We start from the raw sequence: 22,901 nt of genomic DNA on the forward strand, positions 1-22,901 counted from the left end.
TTGCACAGAGTGACGTTCGGATGTAGATTCTTACACTGTTATCAAGCTTAAACCAAATGATGAGAAGTATATTATTAGATTTTGTGTTAGTGAGCAATTCATTGGTCTCAAATGAAATCAAACAGACTATGAGTTGGTGGGTTACTGGTTGAGGCTCGTGAAGACATGTTGTAGGTGGTTCCGCTCATGTTCTAGGTCATGGCTGCTGGAGCAAATGTTCTTAGCGTGCTTGATCAGGGTTGAGATGACGCCACACTTAGTTTTAGGGGGCTGGTTTGACAAATTCGAAATCTTATCCACCAAGAATCAGGACTTCACAAAAAGAAAACTTTTGGAAGCCATCAAAATCAGCCGCCACAAACCTTTGATCAATAGAGACCAAGGATACTACATACCATTGGGATCTGAAGAACTAATCAAACTATAGACTGTATCAAATCCCCATATCAGGTTGTTACAACCTAACATTCCACCCCTCCCTCCCCCTCCCTTCCTTGTTAATTGGTTTCATCACTAGATCCATTTGTTGTTCTTAGGCCCCAACTGGCCGCTCCCAATTATGTTTATTTGACAAAACATACTATGTACATGTATATATACTTCTCATCATTTGGTTGTAGTCACTTTTAGCTTGATAACGGTGTAAGAATCTACATCGAAACGTCGCTCTATACAATAAACAAGAAGTTGTCATCCATAGAGTTGTATGTTTCATTTTTGACTCACCAACTTCTAGAATGCTGTTCAAACAATGTTTTATTTGGATATGACGTGTAACTACTATAACTGTGACACATATATCTGATTTGATGATGTTTAGCAATTATTGGTTGTAAAGATGAATAAAAGAGAGAGTTGTATATGTAAACAGGAGTGTAACTGACAAACACATAAAGTTAATAAAGTAAACACAATAAATTTAAATAATTTAAAATGATTGACATTTATCAAAATGGTTAAAACAGGCTACCTAAAGAAAACAGTCAATTAAATCTTTTATCTACTCAAACAATTGCCTTTCAATACAGTATGTGTCAGTTTCTTTAGCCTAAATGATGATTTAAACCAATTGTTTCACAATATATTCGCAATTAAGTATCACAGAAATAACAATGCATATTTACCAGTTGAAGGCCTCAAGAAATGTAGTGTCGTCTGCTCTTTGAATATCAGGTAAAGCTATCAATGATGACAAGTTTGGTATTCAATTTGGAGAAAACAACGCTGTAAAATTCACTGCATCATAGTTGAAAGACAGGGAAATGGATTCTTTTTTTTTGTCTGTGTAATTATTTCAACTTTCATCAAAATCTTTATAAGAAAACATGGCTAAAAATGGCCGTGTGCTCACTCTTTTATTCACAATGTTGGGCCAACGGTGGCCCAACTTTGTGAAATAGATGTTAGATCAGGGAAAATAGGCTGAGTTTTTCAAATGTTGGCCCACTGTTAGACCAACGTGTCAAAAGCCACCGCTACTTTTAAGTCATTAAGATAATGTTGGGCCAATGTTGTCAAACTGTTGGCCAACCAACCAACCATATACCAACATTGGCCCAACACACCTTTGCTATCGGGGGTAATCAGGACAAGTCTTACAGGTATCGCCAACTGTTTCCTCACTATACTTATAAGCACAGAATGTCTCTGGGTGGGGTGTGAAAAATGAATGTATTCTATCTCAAAGTTTTCTCGCTACCGCTATAGAAAGACCTGAAGCCACGCGATTTGGGGTCAGGTCAGAACGACCTTTTATCTGACCAGATCCCCGATGTCTAAAATTTTAGTTCGAATTTGCACTGCGATTGGTCTACGGAGCCCGTATCCTGTCCGTATCCCCTTTTCCATGCGGGGACTGGGGTAGCCTAATGGTTCGTCACGCTGAAGACCGTTGGATTCCTCACATGGGTACAATGTTTGAACCCCAATTCTGGTGTTCACTGCCGTGATATTGCTGGACTATCGCGGCGTAAAACCATACTCACTCACTCACTTTTCCATGGGGCCTCCGTGTGGAGACAGGAGGCGGCCGTGAAATTTTCGTACGGATTCACGGGCTCCGCGGACTCTACGATTTTGTTTCACGGGATGTTATACAAATATGCGAAAGAATCGTAACACCGTAGCCCAGGACATGTTGTTGGTGGCATTGCACCTCACCGGAATCGCGCGAAGGCCTCGCGCTGGTCGTGCAGCACGAGACTTCCGCACGATTTTTCGGTGGACATCGGGGCAAACCGGCACGGCGGCTGCACGGTCACTGCGCCTTCTCCGCGCAACCTCCTCACGGAAGCCGCTTGGGCTCCGAACGATTTCCGTACGGAGGCCGCGGAGATTGCACGTCAACTGCATAATCTCCGAGCTACCTCTGAACGGAATTTCCCCGAGGAGAATAGGGCCTGCCCCCGAGGGCCAATACAAGAAATGGCACGATGGTCGTAATGTGAGAACACCGTAGCCACGTATAGGTCCCCAGACTCTAGTTCCACAAAGCTAAGGGAATCGCAACTCCCAAACTTTAGCATAGACAGTCAGAGCGATACGATCGCTGTACTGTAGAGGAACCTGCTGTCTCTGCCTGTTGCAAGAGCGGACCAAGAGGATCGGATGGTCAGGCGACTTGAATGATAGCGTTTCCCGAAAGCGTGGATCGGATGGTCAGGCCCGGCGACTTGGTTGGTAGCGTTTCCCGAAGGCGTGGATCGGATGGCCAGGCTCGGCAACGGTTGATAGCGTTTCCCGAAAGCGTGGATCGGATGGTCAGGCTCGGCGACTTGGTTGATAGCGTTTCCCGAAAACATGGATCGTCGTTCACAACATTAATCACTAGATTGTCGGGTCCAGTATCATATAGAGGCCCGGGGTCGTATAAGCTGTTCCCCAAAGGACTAAAGTTGATTGCGTCTTTAGAGGTTTCTTGCCACAACGGACAGACACGCCATGATATAACTGTTATAATATGTTATAGGTGAGGTGAGGTGAAATTGGGTTTAACGTCGTGCTTGAGAATATTTCGCTCATATGACGACGTGCATGCGTGTGTATGTGCATGTGCGGCTGCTTGTACTAGCCCAGACTGAAGCTGGTTTTATAGTGCTAGCCCACTGAGATACCATGCCGCAGTGAAGCATGAATACCCCACTCAGACACATTATACTGACTCCGAGCCGACCAGTCCTTGTTGTACCCATTAATGCCGAGCGCCAGGCAGGGACCAACAAGTACCATATTTTAACGTCTTTTGGTATGACGCGGTCGGGGATCGAACCCGCGACCTTCCGCTCTCCGGGCGGACGCTCTAACCACTACACCACGGAGGCGGTTTATAATATGTTATAAACATGATATAATATTGTCCGAAGCGGCGTTAAAACAAACTCACTTACTCTTAAGAAATAATCAACATACAAACACAGAAGTCGACAAAGCAATATGATTATTATTTGTCATCCATATTTATTTGAATTAATCATTTATACGATGAAAATACGCTCATAACAGGCGGTTAATCTCAGCGACAATAATGTCAAACGATAAAGGCGACCCTTGTACATTCTCTGCAGGATGTTGAAATACAAGTGTCGGAGCGTTATCTATCAAGTTCAGGCCTGCCCTATAAACGACGAATTGCGGAACATATATCGTCTTTGTATCCGTCCGCAAAGCCGGGACCTCGTCACGTGACCGTGTTTATATAGCCGGTGTCGCAACCGAACTTGGAGAGAGACCAGCATTCTCTACCCTGCAACACGAACGCATTCAAAGCTAACGGTAAGTCGCACATGCTTGTCAACTGCATGGGATTATAATCTTTGAATTACTCCATTACCGCCTACATTACGCCTACTTGGACTTTGGAATGTTGTCTCTCGTCAACGTACGCGTATATTTGTTAAATTCCTTCCACAAATTGTTCATTGAATAATTTGTGAAAGGTTACGTTTCCATTTTGGGAGGTTTTGTTTAAGTGGTAGGTATTTTATGGATGCTGTCGGGCCATGCGCCCAGCCTAGGTGCATCACTTTTGTCTATATGCGTCTGTCATTTATTCTGCAGAGGTTCGAATGGCATGTTTACTCAAACCGCACCGTTATTTTATTTTCGCCCTTGCGCATCTGGGAAGGAAATCACCAACCAAATGTAACTTGATTTCATTTGATTTGCAGATGAGCTCGAAGTCAACTGCTGCCTGTGGGATATGCTTTTGTGCATAAACAGAATGCCCGTCTCTAAGGTAAGCGAAAGACTTAAACTATATGTAAATAGTATAGCATTCTTAAGTAGTCATTCCAAATAATTTCTTCAAGTACTATCTTCCAAATATATTATCATTATATTGTTTATTTGTGTACTTGATTATTTATTTCAAGTATTTCTCTTTTCTGCAATTCTCTGAAAAAATATAATTAATCCACATGAATTAGTTTAATGATAATTAAAATAATAACGTTTTAATAATGATTTAATTATAGAAAGTGATATAGTGGATTAAACTGAAAATAATGCAAGCTAATATATAAATATACATATCAAGAAGTCTGTAACCTTTCACTAAGGAAATATAAACAAACTTTAGTTATCATTCAATTTAATTAAGAACGAAAAGAGAATCATAATTTGTTACCACGTACAAATATTCATAACAGATTACCCCGCAAAATCCGATTTTAAGAAAGTCTTATTGACGCGTGAGTGATATTGCATTTATTATATATATTTAAGTACAGTACCCATAGTGGTTATTTTAGTGTATATACCTTACCTTATATGTAGATATTGTATAACGAATTTTTCTTTTGTCTACCCTTCCACAAACTACTTTATGTTCTCATGACACTTAAACGAAATAATGAGATGAAGAGAACAAACATATGCTATAGGACTATACAATCAGTTTTATATATAGCAGCTTACAACACTCGCGCTCTAGTTAGAGACCCTCCGAGATAAACCTGTCAGGGTGTCGGTTTATCTTGACAAATGTGCACAGCCTTATCGGGTACCTGCCGCAGAGCACGAGAGCACTATTTGCCCAATTTCTTTCCTATGTAGATACCAATGCATTGTCGCTTGTGAGGAAAGTAAAGATTATGTCGTGAAGCAACGTAGGCATGCTGTGGTGGCACACGCGTGACGCTGTCGATTCATGTCCCGCAGTTAACGGTGCAGAGTTTGGTACCGTGAACGGTCCAGGATCCTATGACCATGGGTTCGAATCCTAGATTCCCTCTGCTTATGATTGTTGGTTTAGCAGCTTATCTTTGTATGAACTGTTAATAGAAGGAGAATCGCGGTAAGTTGCAATGTAATACTGGTTTAGGATAGAACCTTTAGGATAGCCAAATGTAACCCTTTCCGTACGCTTGATCACAGTTAACATTGTAATTTAGGCTCTGCTTCTCTGCTTTCTTGTCGAATTGGACCCGTGAAGGTCCGGGTTAGAACAGGCATCCCTTTGCCCACTGTTTATCGTGTTTTGAAAAATATTGCGAACGGATATGGCATTGAGCACCAGGGAGGCGCAGGTAGGCCCAGAAAATTGACTGTCGGTGACAGGAGGCGGCTTGGTATTCTTGTTTCTAAAAACAAACGAAGGAGTTTAGAAAACTTAAGGCTGGATATGATTGATAGAGGAACTGTGGCTGTCTGTAAGGAGACAATTAGAACTGAGCTGCATGCAATGGGTTGGCAGAAAAGTCGAGGAAGTCCATCACCGATCATGAAACCTGAACAAAAGGAGCGAAGGTTGAACTGGTACTTACAGCATAGAAATATTAACTGGGACAATGTGATTTTCTCAGATGAAAGTTCTGTGTGGCTGTTTCCTAATACACTGAAATTCTGGACCAAACAAACTGAAAAACCTTTGTATCAGCGCCCAAAGTACAGTCCGAAATTTAACGTGTGGGGTGGCATATCTGTGTTAGGGGCAACGCCCCTCTGTGTATTTGAAGGGAATATGAACAGTGAGCGGTACACAGATATTCTCGAGGGACATTTACTTCCATCTGCTCACGTGTTCTATGGAAATGTTTGGATTTTCCAGCAGGACAACGACCCAAAACATCGTTCAAAGCATTCACAGGCCTGCTTTCGGACCCAAAATATGACATTATTAGATTGGCCAAGCTATAGCCCTGACCTAATTCCAATAGAAAATGTTTGGGGACTTATGAAAGTGTCAATAAGAAAAATCTGACAAATATTGCTGAAATGAAAGAAGAGGTGGTCCGATATTGGGACAGCATGGACCACGACTTTCTAACTTCTTTGATCAGTAGTATGCCCCGCAGCATTGAAGCCTGCATTGCTGCCCATGGTGACTTGACAAAATACTAACTGTTCACCTGTCTTTGAATCTGGAGTTATGTTCTGCTAATATTCACATTTAATACGTGAGTAATGAGTGAAAAATATATATAAAATTACCTTCTTAAATTCTCAATAATTTCTGGTTGTGCTGTATCTACACCTATGTCTCCTGCCATTACGAATATGATGCAAAAATATATGTAAATAGTTTAATTTTTAACAATTAATATAGCTGCTGATACACTTTTATCACTGTTCTGTAGAGTTAGCTCGAATGTAAGTATATTATGAGTTAATGTCCATACAGAGAGTGCCAAACTTGCCATGTTATAAGTGTAATACAATAGACTTTGAATCTATGTACATAAGTAAGGGCTACATTAACTCTTACATTACGAATATACTTACTGTTCACGTTTCAGTTTGTCATAATTGTGTGAAAAATGGCCTTTAGCGTTGTATTAACTTTTTCTGAACATACCTGGGATTGCCGGTTTTTTATGAAAGGATTGTGTATGACGTATAACCGTCGCTCCCCAGACCAAACACAATATGTCATTAGCACCTAGGAGTGTTTTCTATTCCTATGGTAGCTGTCATTCACACACGAGTCATCGTAAAACCTCTGTTACTGTGTTCTGCATACCTAATGAGATAGGTAAGGCAACTACGATATATTTGTACCCGTGGTAGAAAATGAATGTTCCAAAAGGTTTTTGAGGATCCCCTCCTCGTCTGAAAGCAGAATAAATGCCAATGTGGATGATGTTCGAGTCTGGACCAATGAAATCAGCGACTGATCGTTTAGGTATCGATCCACCTCTCGGGGCGCGAGGAGCAGACAATTCAGAGAGCCTAAATATTAGTCCACTCTGTAAAGTCCTTTCCAAGAACGTTAATGGTAGAACTTAGAACAATGTTGTGTCACCTACGGAAACAAATATATCAGGAATGTTTACTTAATTTATGCAAATAAGGTGTGTGGCGGGTGCGATCTACAGGGCAGGATATGTATACCCTTTTCACTTTGTATCACCACAAAGTGGCGATCAGGTCATATATTTTTCACCGATGTTTTGCCCTTCCCGCGACCCCAGCCCGGTGAAATCTGTTTCGGCGGATATTCAAGGATGATTCGTGTGTGTGTGTGTGTGTGTGTGTGTGTGTGTGTGTGCCTAGTGATTCAGGCGTTCGCTCGTCACGCCGAAGACCCAGGTTCGATTCCCCACATGGGACACGATGTGTGAAGCCCATTTCTGGTGTCCCCCGCCGTGGTATTGCTGGAATATTGCTAAAAGCGGCGTAAAACTATACTCACTCACTCACATACTGCTTTATTGACAAGGGTCACTTTTTCTTTTTAAATATTTTTATTCATTTCAGATAGGTATACAAAGACAGGGAGTACACAACTCCATGTTAGGGCTGGTTACATTTTGGTAACAAAGAGTTACAAATTTTCAAAGTAAGAACATATAGTTACTAGTATACAGAGTCCGAGAGTGCACGACTCCAGCAGCAAACTTCATGGGTTACAGGCATGTAAGAGCTAGTTATACATTAGCAACAGAGATTTACCAATTTCGAAGTGTGGAAACATAGGTACACAAAGTCAGGGAGTGCACCACTCCAGCAACAGACTCCGTGGGTTACAGGCATGCTCGAGCTAGTTATACATCAGCAGCAAAGATTGACTAATTTCGAAGTGTGATAATATAGGTATACACAATCAGGGAGTACACTACTCCAGTTGCAAACTCCATAGGTAAGGCACTTGGAGCTGGTTATACATTGGCAACAAATTTTCAGAGTGTGAAAGTATAGGTACAAAAGTCGGGGAGTACATGACTCCAGGAACAAGCTCAGGGGTTACCTACATGTTGAGTAATTAATTATTATTATCATTATTATTCTTCTTCTTATTATTATTATTATTATTCTTATAATTATTATAGGATATTTATATTATGTTAAAACCTGGTTATCGTTGACAACAGAGTGATATGATATCATGTTTGAAACTAGAAAACAAAATAAGAATGGCCTTTTACTATTAATTGATTTTGAAAAAGCATTTGACACAGTTTCAAAAACATTTGTTAGCAAGGTTTTACAAAAATTTGGATTTGGTCCATACATGCTGAAATGGATATCTATACTAGCGAAAAATGCTACCTCCTGCATTATCCAAAATGGACATCTATCCGAATTCTTTCCTAATAATAGAGGCTGTAGGCAGGGGGACCCCATCTCGCCATATCTATTTGTGTTTGTAGCAGAGATCCTAGGTATCATGATTCGTGCAAATGTAAGTATTAAGGGTACTATCTTGAATAGCAAGGAATATAAGCTAGGTCACTAGCTGACGACACCCAGCTCTTTCTGGAGGGCTCCGATGTCAGCCTAAAGGCTGCTATGGATAGTCTTTCTCTCTTCTATCGCATGTCAGGATTAAAAATAAATATAGACAAGACAAAAGCCCTGTGGATTGGAGCTATGGCTAACAGTAATGATATAATATGTAGTGAATATGGCCTGGACTGGCACTTAGGGAACTTTGAGGTTTTGGGTATTGTTTTAAATGCTGATTTGAATGACCTGTGGGTTATCAACACCAGGAAAAGGCTAAAAGTTATATCAAACATTCTTTGGAATTGGCGAAAAAGGAAGTTGACTATTACTGGGAAGATAACTGTAATTAAAACCTTGGCTGTATCTACTTTAGTACACATTTTTACATCACTCCCTAATCCTCCTAAATGTTTCGTGGATGATATTGAGAAAATGTTTTTCACTTTTATCTGGAGTGGTAAACCTGATAAGATTAAGAGGAGGAATATGAAAAAGGATTACAGGGAAGGAGGAAATAGGATGATTGATTTAAAATCCTTTATTGCTGCATTGAAACTAGCCACTATTAAGAGGTATTTTAACAATGACGCTAATAACCCTTGCAATGTTCCTATTCGTCAACTTGTTCAGATTGGCTCAAACATTGATCAATTCTGCACTGTGGACAACCCATATTGGAAAGATGTTCTTCTATCATGGAAGAGATACAGAAGCCTTTTCTTAACTGATGAGAATAATCTGTCTAAAATACTCTCTGAGCCCCTCTGGTTTAATCACCAGTTTGTTGATTTATCCTTTTTTCTTAAAAGTTGGTTTGAGTATGGAATCACTGAAGTTAAAGACCCCTGTAAAAATGTCAGTCTACTTTCTTTTAATGAGTTCAAGAACAGATATCCAGTTAGAGGAACATTTCTAGACTACAATAAACGTTTGAGAAATATTCCTGTCTCATGGAGACATACTGTCAATAATTCAATTAATAAGACTCAAAATCTGGGTATTAATGACATAGTGTATGAACTCATTATACCTTCAAAAGGTTGTAGAAGGTTCTATGACAAATTGATTAAAACATGTGAGCTACCTGATGTGTGTAACAAGTGGGACAGTATGACTCAGATTACATTACCTTGGAGTATTGTTTTTACAAACTATAGAAAGTGTACTCGGGATGTTAAATTATTGGATTTTCAATTTAGATTCATCCACAAGATTATATATACTAAAAAAGAATTGTTGAAGATGAAATTGATTGACAAAAATATTTGTACATTTTGCAAATCAGAACCAGAGGATATTATCCATGTTTTTGTATCGTGTGAACACACACAGATGTTCTGGAGTGAACTAAGGATTTTTATTAAAAACACTTTTAGCATTGACATTGTACTCTCAGATTTCACAATCCTGTTGGGACTTAACACTGGCTATAATTCTATTAACAACATTATTCTCGCTGGGAAACGATTCATATATATCTCAAGTATAAACAACAGATGGCTACAAATGTCAGGATTTCTGAAAATAATACAGAATATTGTATTTGTCGAAAAATACATAGCTAAGAAAAACAACAGGATTAACAAATTTCACAAAAATGGCCTAATAGCTTTATTTCGAACTTTGAAAATCTGCAAGTCTCTGGGCCAATAAATAATCAGCTCCAACATGCCTACGACCCAGGAGTTTGCTGCTGGAGGTTTGCACTTTGTCTTTCTATACCCATCCTGGCAAACTTTGAAATGAGACAAGGGTCACTTAGTCATTGGAATTTTGGACACACTGTCAAACCCAATGTTTTGTGCACACATTGTTGTACACATTGTTTTGTTCACATATTCTGGTTTTTCTATTCACAAGCCGTTACAAATGTACTGTCTCTCCCCAGGCACATACTGTTTACTACACTCACTCACTCACTATTGAGGGATTGATGTATATATTTACATGTAAACGTATAAGGTCATCTTGTTAACATATCAAGCCGGGGACACCAGAAGGATGAAGTCAAATCCCGATGGTCCACTGTTGTTACTCGTCCTGCGTGTTTATTGGAAATATATTTATAAATGAAGACTAGATTCATAACCTTGCATGATTTAAAAATGTATTATAACTTAACAAGTCGGATGGAGTGCTACATTTACAAAATGCGACCATGAAAATTCACTAGCCAGACGGGCCAGTGACTGTGTTGATTTACTGGCCCGACTTGATTTTTACTAGCCACGGGCTAGCAGACCAGTGGCTATTTCGCACACTCATTGAGGGCTTGCCAAACTTTCATTTCTTATGAGACCTGAAGTGTTATGGTTTGACGTTTCATGATTTCAATAGCTTCAAAATGTTGTTATCTTATCGATATTATGAAATCGTTATTATGTAGTCCACCATTAATTCAGATAGAATTTTTAAAAATGTTCTGATAACGTCGTGTTTGTAGCTATTTTAGCAAGAATTATACAAATATATATATATATATATATATATATATATTGCAAAAATCACGTTTAAGCCCGGGCTTTTTTTCGTAATGATAGCTACGTCTTTGTCATGCCCTGTTCATCCCTCCGACTGTCGTCGACTCCGTCGTGAGACATGACTGTTGCACTGTCTGTGTGGCTTGAGCTGAGCCGTCCATCATCCATAACGTACATCATCAAACTCGTGAAGATCCGCGTTGGAATTGATCTTCAGCAACCCATGCTTGTCGTAAAAGGCGACTAACGGGATCGGGTGGTCAGGCTCGCTGACTTGGTTGACACATGTCATCGTATCCCAATTGCGTAGATCGATATTCATGATGTTGATCACTGGGTTGTCAGCTCCAGACTCGATTATTTACAGACCCTCGCCACATAGCTGTAATATTGCTGAGTGTGGCGTTAAACAACAAACAAATAAACAAGCATAAGGTCATCATGTACTTAATTAGTGGGAGCAGTGTCTCCCTGACCTTCGATACTCTTCCTTCCCCTCTTGTACCCTGATGCCTCCCTTAACAGTGACAGACAGGAAGGCGCATCATCCCTTAGGTTGACTCCACGGTTGCCTGAAATACTTGATGACAGCGCTAATTTTGTCCATTTTCATCAACAGACAATGCCTAGTCAGTTTAATGACTGTCGATACATGATGCCTGGTTGTGTATTTGGTTCTCATGTTGCCTGTAAGACAGGCAATATTGCACATAATACACATAAACTGCCAAGCTTTCCCCTCGTGGTTTCCTCCCATTTGTGAGAACTCCCAGTTGTGAGACACATTAATTAATGGTTCAGTGCACATAGGTGGTGTTTCCACATCCCTACAATCAAAGTGGGATCAGCCCAGCCCAGTACCCACAGGAGCCATAGTTCATTGATGAGTTGACTAATGAAATAGATTATCAAAGATTATATTTACACAGAAGAAATAGTTCATTGAATATTTTATTTATTCAGAAGAATATGTAATTATCATAACACATATTTATTGACTATTATGAAGTTTGAAAGTCATTTTTGTTTAAACATATTTTATTATTATTTATGAAAATGAATTGGGATTGGTGAAGTATTACTGCTTATGTTAACACCGCTCCCATGCAACATAAACTATAAAATGAAATGGAGGATGTGACGTCATCGATATTGACTATTGCATAAATATATCGGCGTTTGGGTCGCTAGATCCGAGCCTGAAGCAGCAATGAACGATTTGACAAAAACAAGAGCCATAATAAAGATCAATACAAATCTTGTTTTCGATTTTTGAAATTAGGTTTCAAAATTCTTTTAGACTGCATGACTCTTTGGAATTTTGTAGGGCATTCCATAAATTTATTGTGTCGGGTAGAAAGGGTTTGGCATAAGGGGCATTTCGACTGTAAATTTCAGAGTTATTTCAGAGTTATTTCTTAAACTATGGCTTGTAGTTTCGGAGATGGAGTAAATATGAGTAGGTAAATTAATTTCTCTTTGATCACGAAGTTACCTACACAAAGTGTTTAATTATTAAAGACATTTACCTGAGTGTGTTAATCAATTTATCTTATAAAGTTTCATTAAGTTACCTCCACAAGATTCAGTTACATAGCAAATTAGTAACTAGCTAGGGTGAATCCATTCTATCAGACAGGGGGAGTATGGTGTGTTGTCGTTGTTAATTACCTACTCCACTGTCTCATAACTGGGAGTCTCACAACTGGGAGTTCTCACAAATGGGACTGCACGGTATAACCGGTATATCGAAATACCCTTTTCAAACGATACGTATTCCAATAGTTTTTTCTGATAACCGGTATATTGGGTAAAGAACATAATACTGAACAACAAAAGAAACGCAAGTTTCGACAAAATGATATCTCATGAAGGCAAGCGTTCAAGTTTATGGAACGTTCATGGTAAAGTGACGTAATGATCCCAGATGAGATGATGTCATGCAATTTGACGTCCAAATGAACCATTCGCACAAACACACCAACAGTGCAGCAAAACCATAATTTTAGCTCGTGCATCGACGGTTATGGATGAAAAGCATGCATTTTACTCTGAGGTATCCTTTATAAAGGTTTGTGTCAAAAAAACAGTTCAGTATTGACGCTAGGAGGTGTACACGCCACACAAACGAGGCCTAGACTAACGACTGAGCAGAGGGGAATGGCCATTGGAAAGTTACACGGAGGTAGCTCTGCAACCGCTGTAGCTAGACAATTGGGCTGTCATCTTACCACCATTACACGACTTGGTCAACATCATCAGCAAAGCGGGTTGCTGCTGATCGTCCTCGTATCGGACGGCAACGAGTGACAACTCATGCGCAAGATCGGTTCATCCGGGTCACTCATCTAAGGAACCGAACCCGATGGATTATCTGGCTCAAAACAACATTAACGTCTCTTTCCTCGGATATGGCTCCCATTGAACATTCTGGGACGGAGGATTGCTGCAGGTAGACAGCCACTCACACTTGCACAGTTGGAATAGAGATTGGTGTTTGAGCGGAACCAGTTGCCTCAGGCATTCTTTCAGACTCTAGTGAACTCAATGAGACCACGTTGCACGGCCTGTGTGCAATCTCAAGGTGGCTATACGCGCTACTAAAAAGACTGTCACTTTTCGCGTTCAGGGGTATCTCCATTTGACGGACTGTGATCAATTTGAACTTATTGCAATTCAATGTCAACAGCAACTTTTAGTTGTTAAATTGACAGTGTTTTCTATACAATAAATGATTAGACATACTTTTGGTTGTCTTCTATTCACAAACTTGACAAAAAGCCAGACTTGCGTTTCTTTTTGCTGTTCAGTATATATGGAGCTTGTGTGATTATCTTTATGGTTTAAATTGATATCTGCACAGACTTTCATTCACAACTAGTTATTTCCTTCGTTATTCAATGACAAAACGGCACAGTTTAATACTATAGAATCCCTGACTATGCAACCTCATTGTGAGATTGTTGTTACCAGAACCATTACATATATATTTAGGGACTTATAATGTAGGATTGGCATGCACACATAATGTCACTCGCTGTCAAACGACATAAGTTCCCACTATATCGCAATACGGGTACCTGAATCGCAATATATTGCAATACACTATATTTACCATTACACAGCCCTAGTACATCATATTTTTCAGACGTTAACCATACAAATATATTAAAAGTACAGAGATGCTACTTAAACGCAGCACACAATATTAATAAGAAAGGCAATGGTGCAGTTCATTGTTAGTCCTCCAGCAAATTAAAGTTAACCGAAAGATCCACAATTCAACGTTTAGAGTTACCTCCCTTGGCTGGAAGGATCCGCTGATACAGGGACCTAGGCACAGTTTTACAAAGCTATCGTTACGTTTCATCAGTCGTAGCACAACTCTTACTTACGACCATCGTAGCGTTACGACCGCTTTGTAAATCGTGGCTCTGATTATGTGTGTGTTACAGTATAGGAGGTACGACAGTCGTAGCGCTACGACACCTTTGTGAAACAAGGCCCGCTCTTTGCTTTACGAAAGCAGTTAACGTCTACGGGATGCGAATTTCTTTCACTATGAAGCGGGCACGCAGAACAATATTTGATATACTTTCAAAGCAGAATTAAACGCAACTCACTCTGTTTCAGATGACGGGCTCATCAAGAGAAAGACAGCGTGACCTATACGGTATAGACGGAACTGGTGAGTTAATGTATTTTCAGAGTTCGCCTGGGATACATGGAATGGACTTCTGATCTTGATCCCTTGGGTGAATTAGGACGGGCCAGGACGGACCAAAACGGGCCAGGACGAACCAGGACGGACCAGGATGGACAAAGTCGGACCAGAATGGACCAAGATCCACGGATCGTAATGACTCTGAATGAAGGACATCCGGGACACCCTGTACTGGGATTGGTAAGAGTGTACAGTTCCTGTTCAGGATGTATACCGTAAGTACGATCAGGGTACGTATATCACCCCATTCTCATCCTCACCCCCATCCCATTCCATTCACACATCCTCCATGTAGGGAACTAACGTAGGTGCGCCACCTGGTGGGAACCGATGTCCTGGAGAAGAAGAGACATGGGATTAACCCTTCGTAGCATCATCGTTCACGTAGGGACATCATACAGGTTGCCGGATGCTGAGGTCGTCGACGAAGGAGGATGCAGAGACGAGGAATTGTCAGGATGCCGCAGTCATCAATGGACGGACCCGTGGACCTTTGCGAACATTTTGTAAATTTTCCCATTTGTACTTTGAACCAATTTTCCGAATGAAATGAAACACACCGATCTCTTAGAATGTTTCTTGCATTTATCATAATGGCCTAAGACGCCCTGTTTCACTTCCGAATGAATAGAGCTGACAAAAAAAAGAAATAAAAAGTCAATAAAAAACTAATAAAAGCAAATGAGACAAACAAAAGAGAACTACGAACACAAGAGAAGAGGTTCATCTTACTTTAGGGGAAAATTTACAAGTCTTTGTATTTCAGGGACTGCAGTGATCTGATCTCATGGGATTAAACATAAACTAGATTTTTTTAACTGATACTCATGCGCCCTGTGACCTATCTGTGTTGACAGCTATAAACACGACAGTTGGACCCACAGCTCCCAGCTCCGGCACCGTCGAGAGAAAGGACATAGAATGTACAGCAGCGTAAGTACAGGATACTAACACAAGCATTTAGGGGCCCCGATCCACAAACCGCCTTTTGCGCTACGACCATAGTGAACCAATGTTAAAGTAGGGAGTTAGGATCATCTTAGTGCTAAGATCGCTTTATCGAACGGGGCCCAGGATGATCCTTAGCCTATGTTAACGTATAGGCGTTATAATTACCTTAGTGATAAGATCGCTTTGTGGAACGGGGCCCAGGATGATCCTCAGCCTATGTTAACGTATAGGTGTTATGATTACCTTAGTGCTAAGATCGCTTTATGGAACGGGGCCCAGGATGATCCTCAGCCTATGTTAACGTATAGGCGTTTAAATTACCTTAGCGCTAAGATCGCTTTGTGGAACGGGGCCCAGGATGATCCTCAGCCTATGTTAACGTATAGGTGTTATGATTACCTTAGTGCTAAGATCGCTTTATGGAACGGGGCCCAGGATGATCCTTAGCCTATGTTAACGTATAGGCGTTATAATTACCTTAGTGATAAGATCGCTTTGTGGAACGGGGCCCAGGATGATCCTCAGCCTATGTTAACGTATAGGTGTTATGATTACCTTAGTGCTAAGATCGCTTTATGGAACGGGGCCCAGGATGATCCTTAGCCTATGTTAACGTATAGGCGTTATAATTACCTTAGTGATAAGATCGCTTTGTGGAACGGGGCCCAGGATGATCCTCAGCCTATGTTAACGTATAGGTGTTATGATTACCTTAGTGCTAAGATCGCTTTATGGAACGGGGCCCAGGATGATCCTCAGCCTATGTTAACGTATAGGCGTTTTAATTACCTTAGCGCTAAGATCGCTTTGTGGAACGGGGCCCAGGATGATCCTCAGCCTATGTTAACGTATAGGTGTTATGATTACCTTAGTGCTAAGATCGCTTTATGGAACGGGGCCCAGGATGATCCTTAGCCTATGTTAACGTATAGGTGTTATGGTTACCTTAGCGCTAAGATTGCTTTGTGGAACGGGTCCCTGGGGAAGACGCCAAGTCATGGGGATCGACATGGGTGCCGTTGTACAAAGCAGACTTAGCGCTACGCCAGTCGTAAGTCTATGTTATAGGTTGCGGTCACCTTAGCGCTAAGATCGCTTTGTGGAACGGGTCCCTGGGGAAGACGCCACGCGGAGGGGATCGACATGGATAGTCAAGCAGCGATATCTAAAACTTTGAAAATGTTACACATATAGACAGGGCACCATACAGAGGCTATCCTATGTAGGATTCTGATCATATAAATTAGGCAATGCTACGTATTTTCAAGTTCCCTTTAAACCCTGGTCAGGTTGATTCTTTTCGTTCCCAGGATCGTTGATAAATCTAACCGACTTTTCACGCACATAAAAGCAACTAGACATCCTCAATGCGATATAATTTCACAACTTGATTCATGGTTCCCACATATTTGTGGATAAATGGCTGAAACAGTGTAGGAACAACATAAACATTTGAACTCTCCCACTACATTAAATGTCAAAATAGCTTCCCTGATCTAAAACTTTGAATGTTTGTTCCAGAACGTTATGGGAAAAATAATTAATGTAATTAATGTTAAATTATTTTTGTTTCAGAACCATGGACATCCACATCCCCCGGACTTTACTCCCCACCCACAAAGTGACCCTCCGTGACCCCACTTGCGTCATCCCCTCCAACGGCACCCACTACATCATCAGCATCTCCTTCAACCAGTGCGGCACCACAGTCAGCTTCAGCAACGACACCGTCGTGTTCAACAACGAGCTGGTCGCCACCGTCATCCAAGGAAGCAACCCATCCACCATCATCGACTACGGCCTCAGCAAAGACGACCAGCGTGTATCTCTGGAATGCGTGTACAAAAGACACACAAGTGTGGACCTGAACTATAGGCCGCTGATGAAAGCAGCACACTTTTACGAAAAACGGTAAGTGCTGACTTTACTATTAGCTCTTCTGTCGCTAGAGGGAGGATTGTTTAGTATCCAGTAATTTCTGAAGAATAAAAGAACAAGTATGCATGTGGTCAGAATAATCCTCAAAACTTGATAATTACACATTCTTGCCGTAAAAGGAGACTAACGGGATCGGGTGGTCAGGCTCGCTGACTTGGTTGACACATGTCATTGTTACTCTTTTGCATAGATCAATGTTCATGATGTTGGATTTCATACAGACAAACGAATAAATGTAATTCATAAATACACACACGCGCGCTCGTGCATTTATTTTTTGTTGTGTAACGTGCACTGACTGACAAACAGAACGAAACCTTGGGTGTGACGGCTATCGTGGGTATGTTTGTAGATATGGGATGCTGGACTTCGAGATAAAACAGTTCTCAGATGAGCAGTTCAACACGGAAATCGCCCAGACCAACGTCCCGTCGGGCGTCGTCCTCAACAGCGAAATCTTCATCGACCTGATAGTGGATCAGCGACAGACCAGCGACATCGGCCTCGATGTCCCAAGCTGCTTTGCCACGCCCACGCCCTCTCCGACCGACCCGCTCTATTATCCGCTCATTAAGTCAAGGTAAGACAAGAGAAGTACGGATAACACAATCTCTGACCTTACGGTTTGGTCACAGTCAGTTTAATCATGACTATCTGCTCAAAACAGATGGGATAGACCTCCTAAGTGTATCGCTTGCAATGAAGTGTTCACAATCAAGCATATTCTGCTTGACTACGTGGACTTTTCAAATGCAAGGGATTCACATTATGAAGCGATAAATCTGAAAGATATCTCTTCAAGCGTGAGCGGGCATCTCATTGAGGACTACTCAAGCGACATTGACCTGAGTCCCGATCCACAAAGCGTTCGTAGCGCTACGACATTCGTAAGCCTGTGGTAAACTATAGAGTTACGACAGGTCGTAACGTTACGAACGCTACGTGGATCGGGACCCTCGATCATGAATTGTAACTATGTAATGTGTATGACGAAGTGCTTGTCTATATAATTTGGTGCTATGACTTCCTGTTTGTAAATAATGATGAATAAATATGTATTTTAGGAAACGCATTTAAACTTTGTACTGAAAATGTGTATGTGTTCAAACTTTGTCTAGTAGCTGTATACGGCTGAAATAACGACGATGCGACGTAACATTCAACTCAACACATCTTTCGCCCTTTTCGTCCAAAGGAATGTTTCGTCGGATAATCGAGACAAGTTATTCTCTGGCGTTGATGCCTTATATTTTAAGTGGTGGTTGGGAAGCCTAGTGGTTAAAGTGTTGGCTCGTCACACCGAAGACCCGGGTTCGATTCCCCACATGGGTACAATGTGTCAAGCCCATTACTGGTGATATTGCTGGACTATTGCTAAAAGCGGTGTGAGACCAAACTCACTCACTCACTCACTCACTCGGACACGAGGCAATGTGTATTGTCGTTCTTACTGAAACATAATCAATCATTTCCAGCTGCCCCGCCCAGACTGACGTCAGGACCTTCACCGCTCCGAACATCAACGAGTTCCGGTTCAGCTTCCTCGCGTTCAAGTTCACGCGGGCCCCCCTGCAGAAACCCGACGCCTCCCTGCCAGCTGTGCCCATGGTGTACATACACTGCCAAGTCTCCGCCTGCCCAAGAGGAAACTGCTCGTCGTCATGCGCACAAGGTCATCGCGCGAAGAGGGCGGCGATACAAGATAGTACCCACTTAATTTCTTCTGGTCCATTCTACATGAAAACTGACGAAAGTGAGTACAGGTTTTGAGAGACATCCATATTCACATATTACAGCAAGACCCTTGACGATCAGGGTTTGAATTGGTCTTCAGGAACCCATGCTTGTCGTAAGAGGCGACTAACGTGATCGAGTGGTCAGGCTCATTGACATACCTCATCGTATCAGAATGGCTTAAATCGATGCACATGCTGTTTGCTTGTCTGGTCATAATGCAGATCCACCCGTGAAGATCCGGGTTAAATTTGGTCTTCAGGAACCCGTGTTTGCCGTAAGAGGCGACTAATGGGATCGGTTGGTTAGACTCGCTGACTTGGTTGACACATGTCATCGTATCCCATTTGCGTAGATCGATGCTCATGTTGTTGATCTCTGGACTGTCTGGTCCAGACTCGATTATTAACATACCGCCACCATGTTGCTGGAATATTGCTGAGTGTGGCGTTAAACAACAACAAACAACCTATTACAGCCAGTGTTCTCGGGTAGGACCCTGTATCTAGTGTTCTCGGGTACCAGGACCCTGTAGGCCCTACAACAAACAACAACCTATTACAGCTAGTGTTCTCAGGTAGGACCCTGTATCTAAGGCCCTACAACAAACAACCTATTACAGCCAGTGTCCTCGGGTAGGACCCTGTATCTAAGGCCCAACAACAAACAACCTATTACAGCCAGTGTTCTCGGGTAGGACCCTGTATCTAAGGCCCAACAACAAACAACCTATTACAGCCAGTGTTCTCAGGTAGGACCCTGTATCTGAGGCCCTACAACAAACAACCTATTACAGCCAGGCCCAACAACAAACAACTGTTGTTCTCGGGTAGGACCCTGTATCTGAGGCCCTACAACACACAACCTATTACAGCCGGTGTTCTCGGGTAGGACCCTGTATCTAAGGCTCTACAACACACAACCTATTACAGCCAGTGTTCTCGGGTAGGACCCTGTATCTAAGGCTCTACAACTACAAACAACCTAGGCCAGTGTTCTCTGTGTATCTAAGGCTCTACAACAAACAACCTATTACAGCCGGTGTTCTCGGGTAGGACCCTGTATCTAAGGCTCTACAACACACAACCTATTACAGCCAGTTTTCTCGGGTAGGACCCTGTATCTAAGGCTCTACAACACACAACCTATTACAGCCAGTGTTCTCGGGTAGGACCCTGTATCTAAGGCTCTACAATGCTCTGTTCAAGATCAATGGTCGTGGGTTCGAAATCCACATTGGTGCAATAGCTTGTCCACATAATTGCTCGTGTCCGCACGAAGGTTCATGTTAGAATATTGATCTTCAGCAACCCATGCTTGTCGCAATTAGAGGCGACGAACGGGATCGGGTGGTCAGACTCGCTGACTTGATTGACACTTGTCGTATCCCAACTGGATTGCCAGGTACAGATTATTTAGAAACCGTGTAGCTGGAATGTTGCTGAGTTCGAATCCCAGTGTCACATGTACAAACAAGTACCCAAGAATCAATGCAGTTATCTTCAATACTCAACGGGATTTTAAACACAAGATTCATCATCACCTTCTTTGTCTATTGTATCCCACTAGGTACGACTGGATACAGCAGCATCGTTGTAGCCGTCACCATGTCAGTCGCCGTCGCAGCTACTGTAGTTGCCATGGCAGCCATCGTCGCTTGGAGAAGAAGCGCCGCTGCCCTAAGAGCCTACAGGAGCCTACCCATGGATGTCACTTCGTAGAAGTTTTCTTTTTTTTCAAATATTTTGCTTTCTCGCTTATATCCCAATTAAAATATATTAACCCGAAAACTCTTTATAATTTCTTTATCGAAATACTGATTTATCGTTTTTACCGCATATTTTATGAATATCTTATATTAAATTTTGCAATTAGTGAGTTACCATTTTCGTCGATTCGGCATTATTTCAGCCATTTAGCGACTATTTTTTGCAATCATATTTGTAAGATTGCCCTTTCGGCTTCAGTTTTGATTTTAGATGTTTTTGTAAACTGCTATAAACCGAATCAAACTGATAATTATTATTAAATGTCTTAGACCGATTTTCGTTTTGTGTTCGATTATTAGCTTGAAATATTTGTGGTAATCTATTATTAAAAACTTAATCTATAAACGAATGTCATGCAAAATTTTGTTAGTAATTTACTTTAGTTGGATGTTTTCTCTTTGTTTTCTCTCTGATTTTATGTATTGTTTGCGAGCAGCGTTTTGTTTTATCATTTAATAAACAGCATTCTCAAGACATGATGTTTGCTTTTTCTGTTTCCAGTTATGAATTAGTTTAAGTTCTTCAACGCACACAGTAGGAGTCAAGCTATATCATGGCGTGATGTAGATATTGGAGTAGGGGCTAGTGGTCAATAGCATGAACAACGAACTAGGCCTTTCAGGCTTTGTCTCTCAGCTCTGTATTAAACCAGTTGAGTATGATATATGTGTAGTATCTCCCACTAGATGCGCCGTACCTGGTCTGGCTGATACAGTGTCAGGTGCTTCGATCCCCATTTAGCCTACCTATTTAAGTTGGTTACTTGTTGCCGTGCCTAGCGCTCGACGTTACGGGATAAAAGCAGGACTGGTTGGCTGGGTGTCAGTATTATGTGTATGAGTGGTCAATCTATGTGATTCTGTGGCATGGTCTCTCAGTGGGCTAGCACTATAAACCTGTATAGGCCCGGACTAGTAACATCACACACGCACGCACGCACACACGTGAACACACGTTAAACCCTTTTTAATGTTGCCTCGCCTCATCTTCAAAATAAACAGTAGAACAGTGTAGGCTCACAATACTACGGAAGCGAGACATGGGTCACGAATGACTGTAATCGTCTTCGGCAAGAAGAGAGAGTGAAAAAGGTTTCAAGCCACTTTTGACAAAAATTTCATCAACATCACGGCGGGGTACACCAGATATAGGCTTCACGTGTTTTATGTTTGGAATCGAACCCAGGTCTTCGGCTTGACGTGTGAACGCTTTAACCATTCGGCCCACCCTCCTGCCCTATCGGAAAATGCGTTGACCTCTTGCACACATCACAAGTGTGGTTAGTGAGTGAGGTGAGGTGAAATTGGGTTTTACGTCGTGCTTGAGAATATTTCGCTCATATGACGACGTGCATGCGTGTGTATGTGTATGTGCGGCTGCTTGTACTAGCCCAGACTGAAGCTGGTTTTATAGCGCTAGCCCACTGAAATGCCATGCCGCAGTGAAGCATGAATACCCCACTCAGACACATTATACTGACTCCGAGCCGACCAGTTCTTGTTGTACGCATTAATGCCGAGCAGGCAGGGACCAACAAGTACCATATTTTAACGTCTTTTGGTATGACGCGGTCGGGGATCGAACCCGCGACCTTCCGCTCTCCGGGCGGACGCTCTAACCACTACACCACGGAGGCGGTCG

At 41.7% G+C, this 22,901-nt stretch overlaps 1 protein-coding gene across 1 annotated transcript; it reads left to right on the plus strand.

The window, feature by feature from the left end:
* The first annotated feature begins 3,662 nt into the window (after window positions 1–3,662).
* On the plus strand, window positions 3,663–21,734 carry LOC124259356 (ZP domain-containing protein-like). The gene is made up of 7 exons (XM_046693480.1): window positions 3,663–3,771; window positions 4,167–4,234; window positions 14,778–15,801; window positions 17,395–17,730; window positions 18,110–18,337; window positions 19,233–19,510; window positions 21,061–21,734. Exons 4-7 carry the CDS (start codon window positions 17,399–17,401, stop codon window positions 21,210–21,212), a joined length of 990 nt encoding a protein of 329 aa, XP_046549436.1. The 5' UTR covers window positions 3,663–3,771; window positions 4,167–4,234; window positions 14,778–15,801; window positions 17,395–17,398; the 3' UTR covers window positions 21,213–21,734.
* Window positions 21,735–22,901: the final 1,167 nt, after the last annotated feature.

Source organism: Haliotis rubra, unplaced genomic scaffold (assembly GCF_003918875.1).
Source record: "Haliotis rubra isolate DU_JTF1 unplaced genomic scaffold, ASM391887v1 Scf72, whole genome shotgun sequence".
In the NCBI taxonomy this organism is placed as follows: domain Eukaryota; kingdom Metazoa; phylum Mollusca; class Gastropoda; order Lepetellida; family Haliotidae; genus Haliotis; species Haliotis rubra.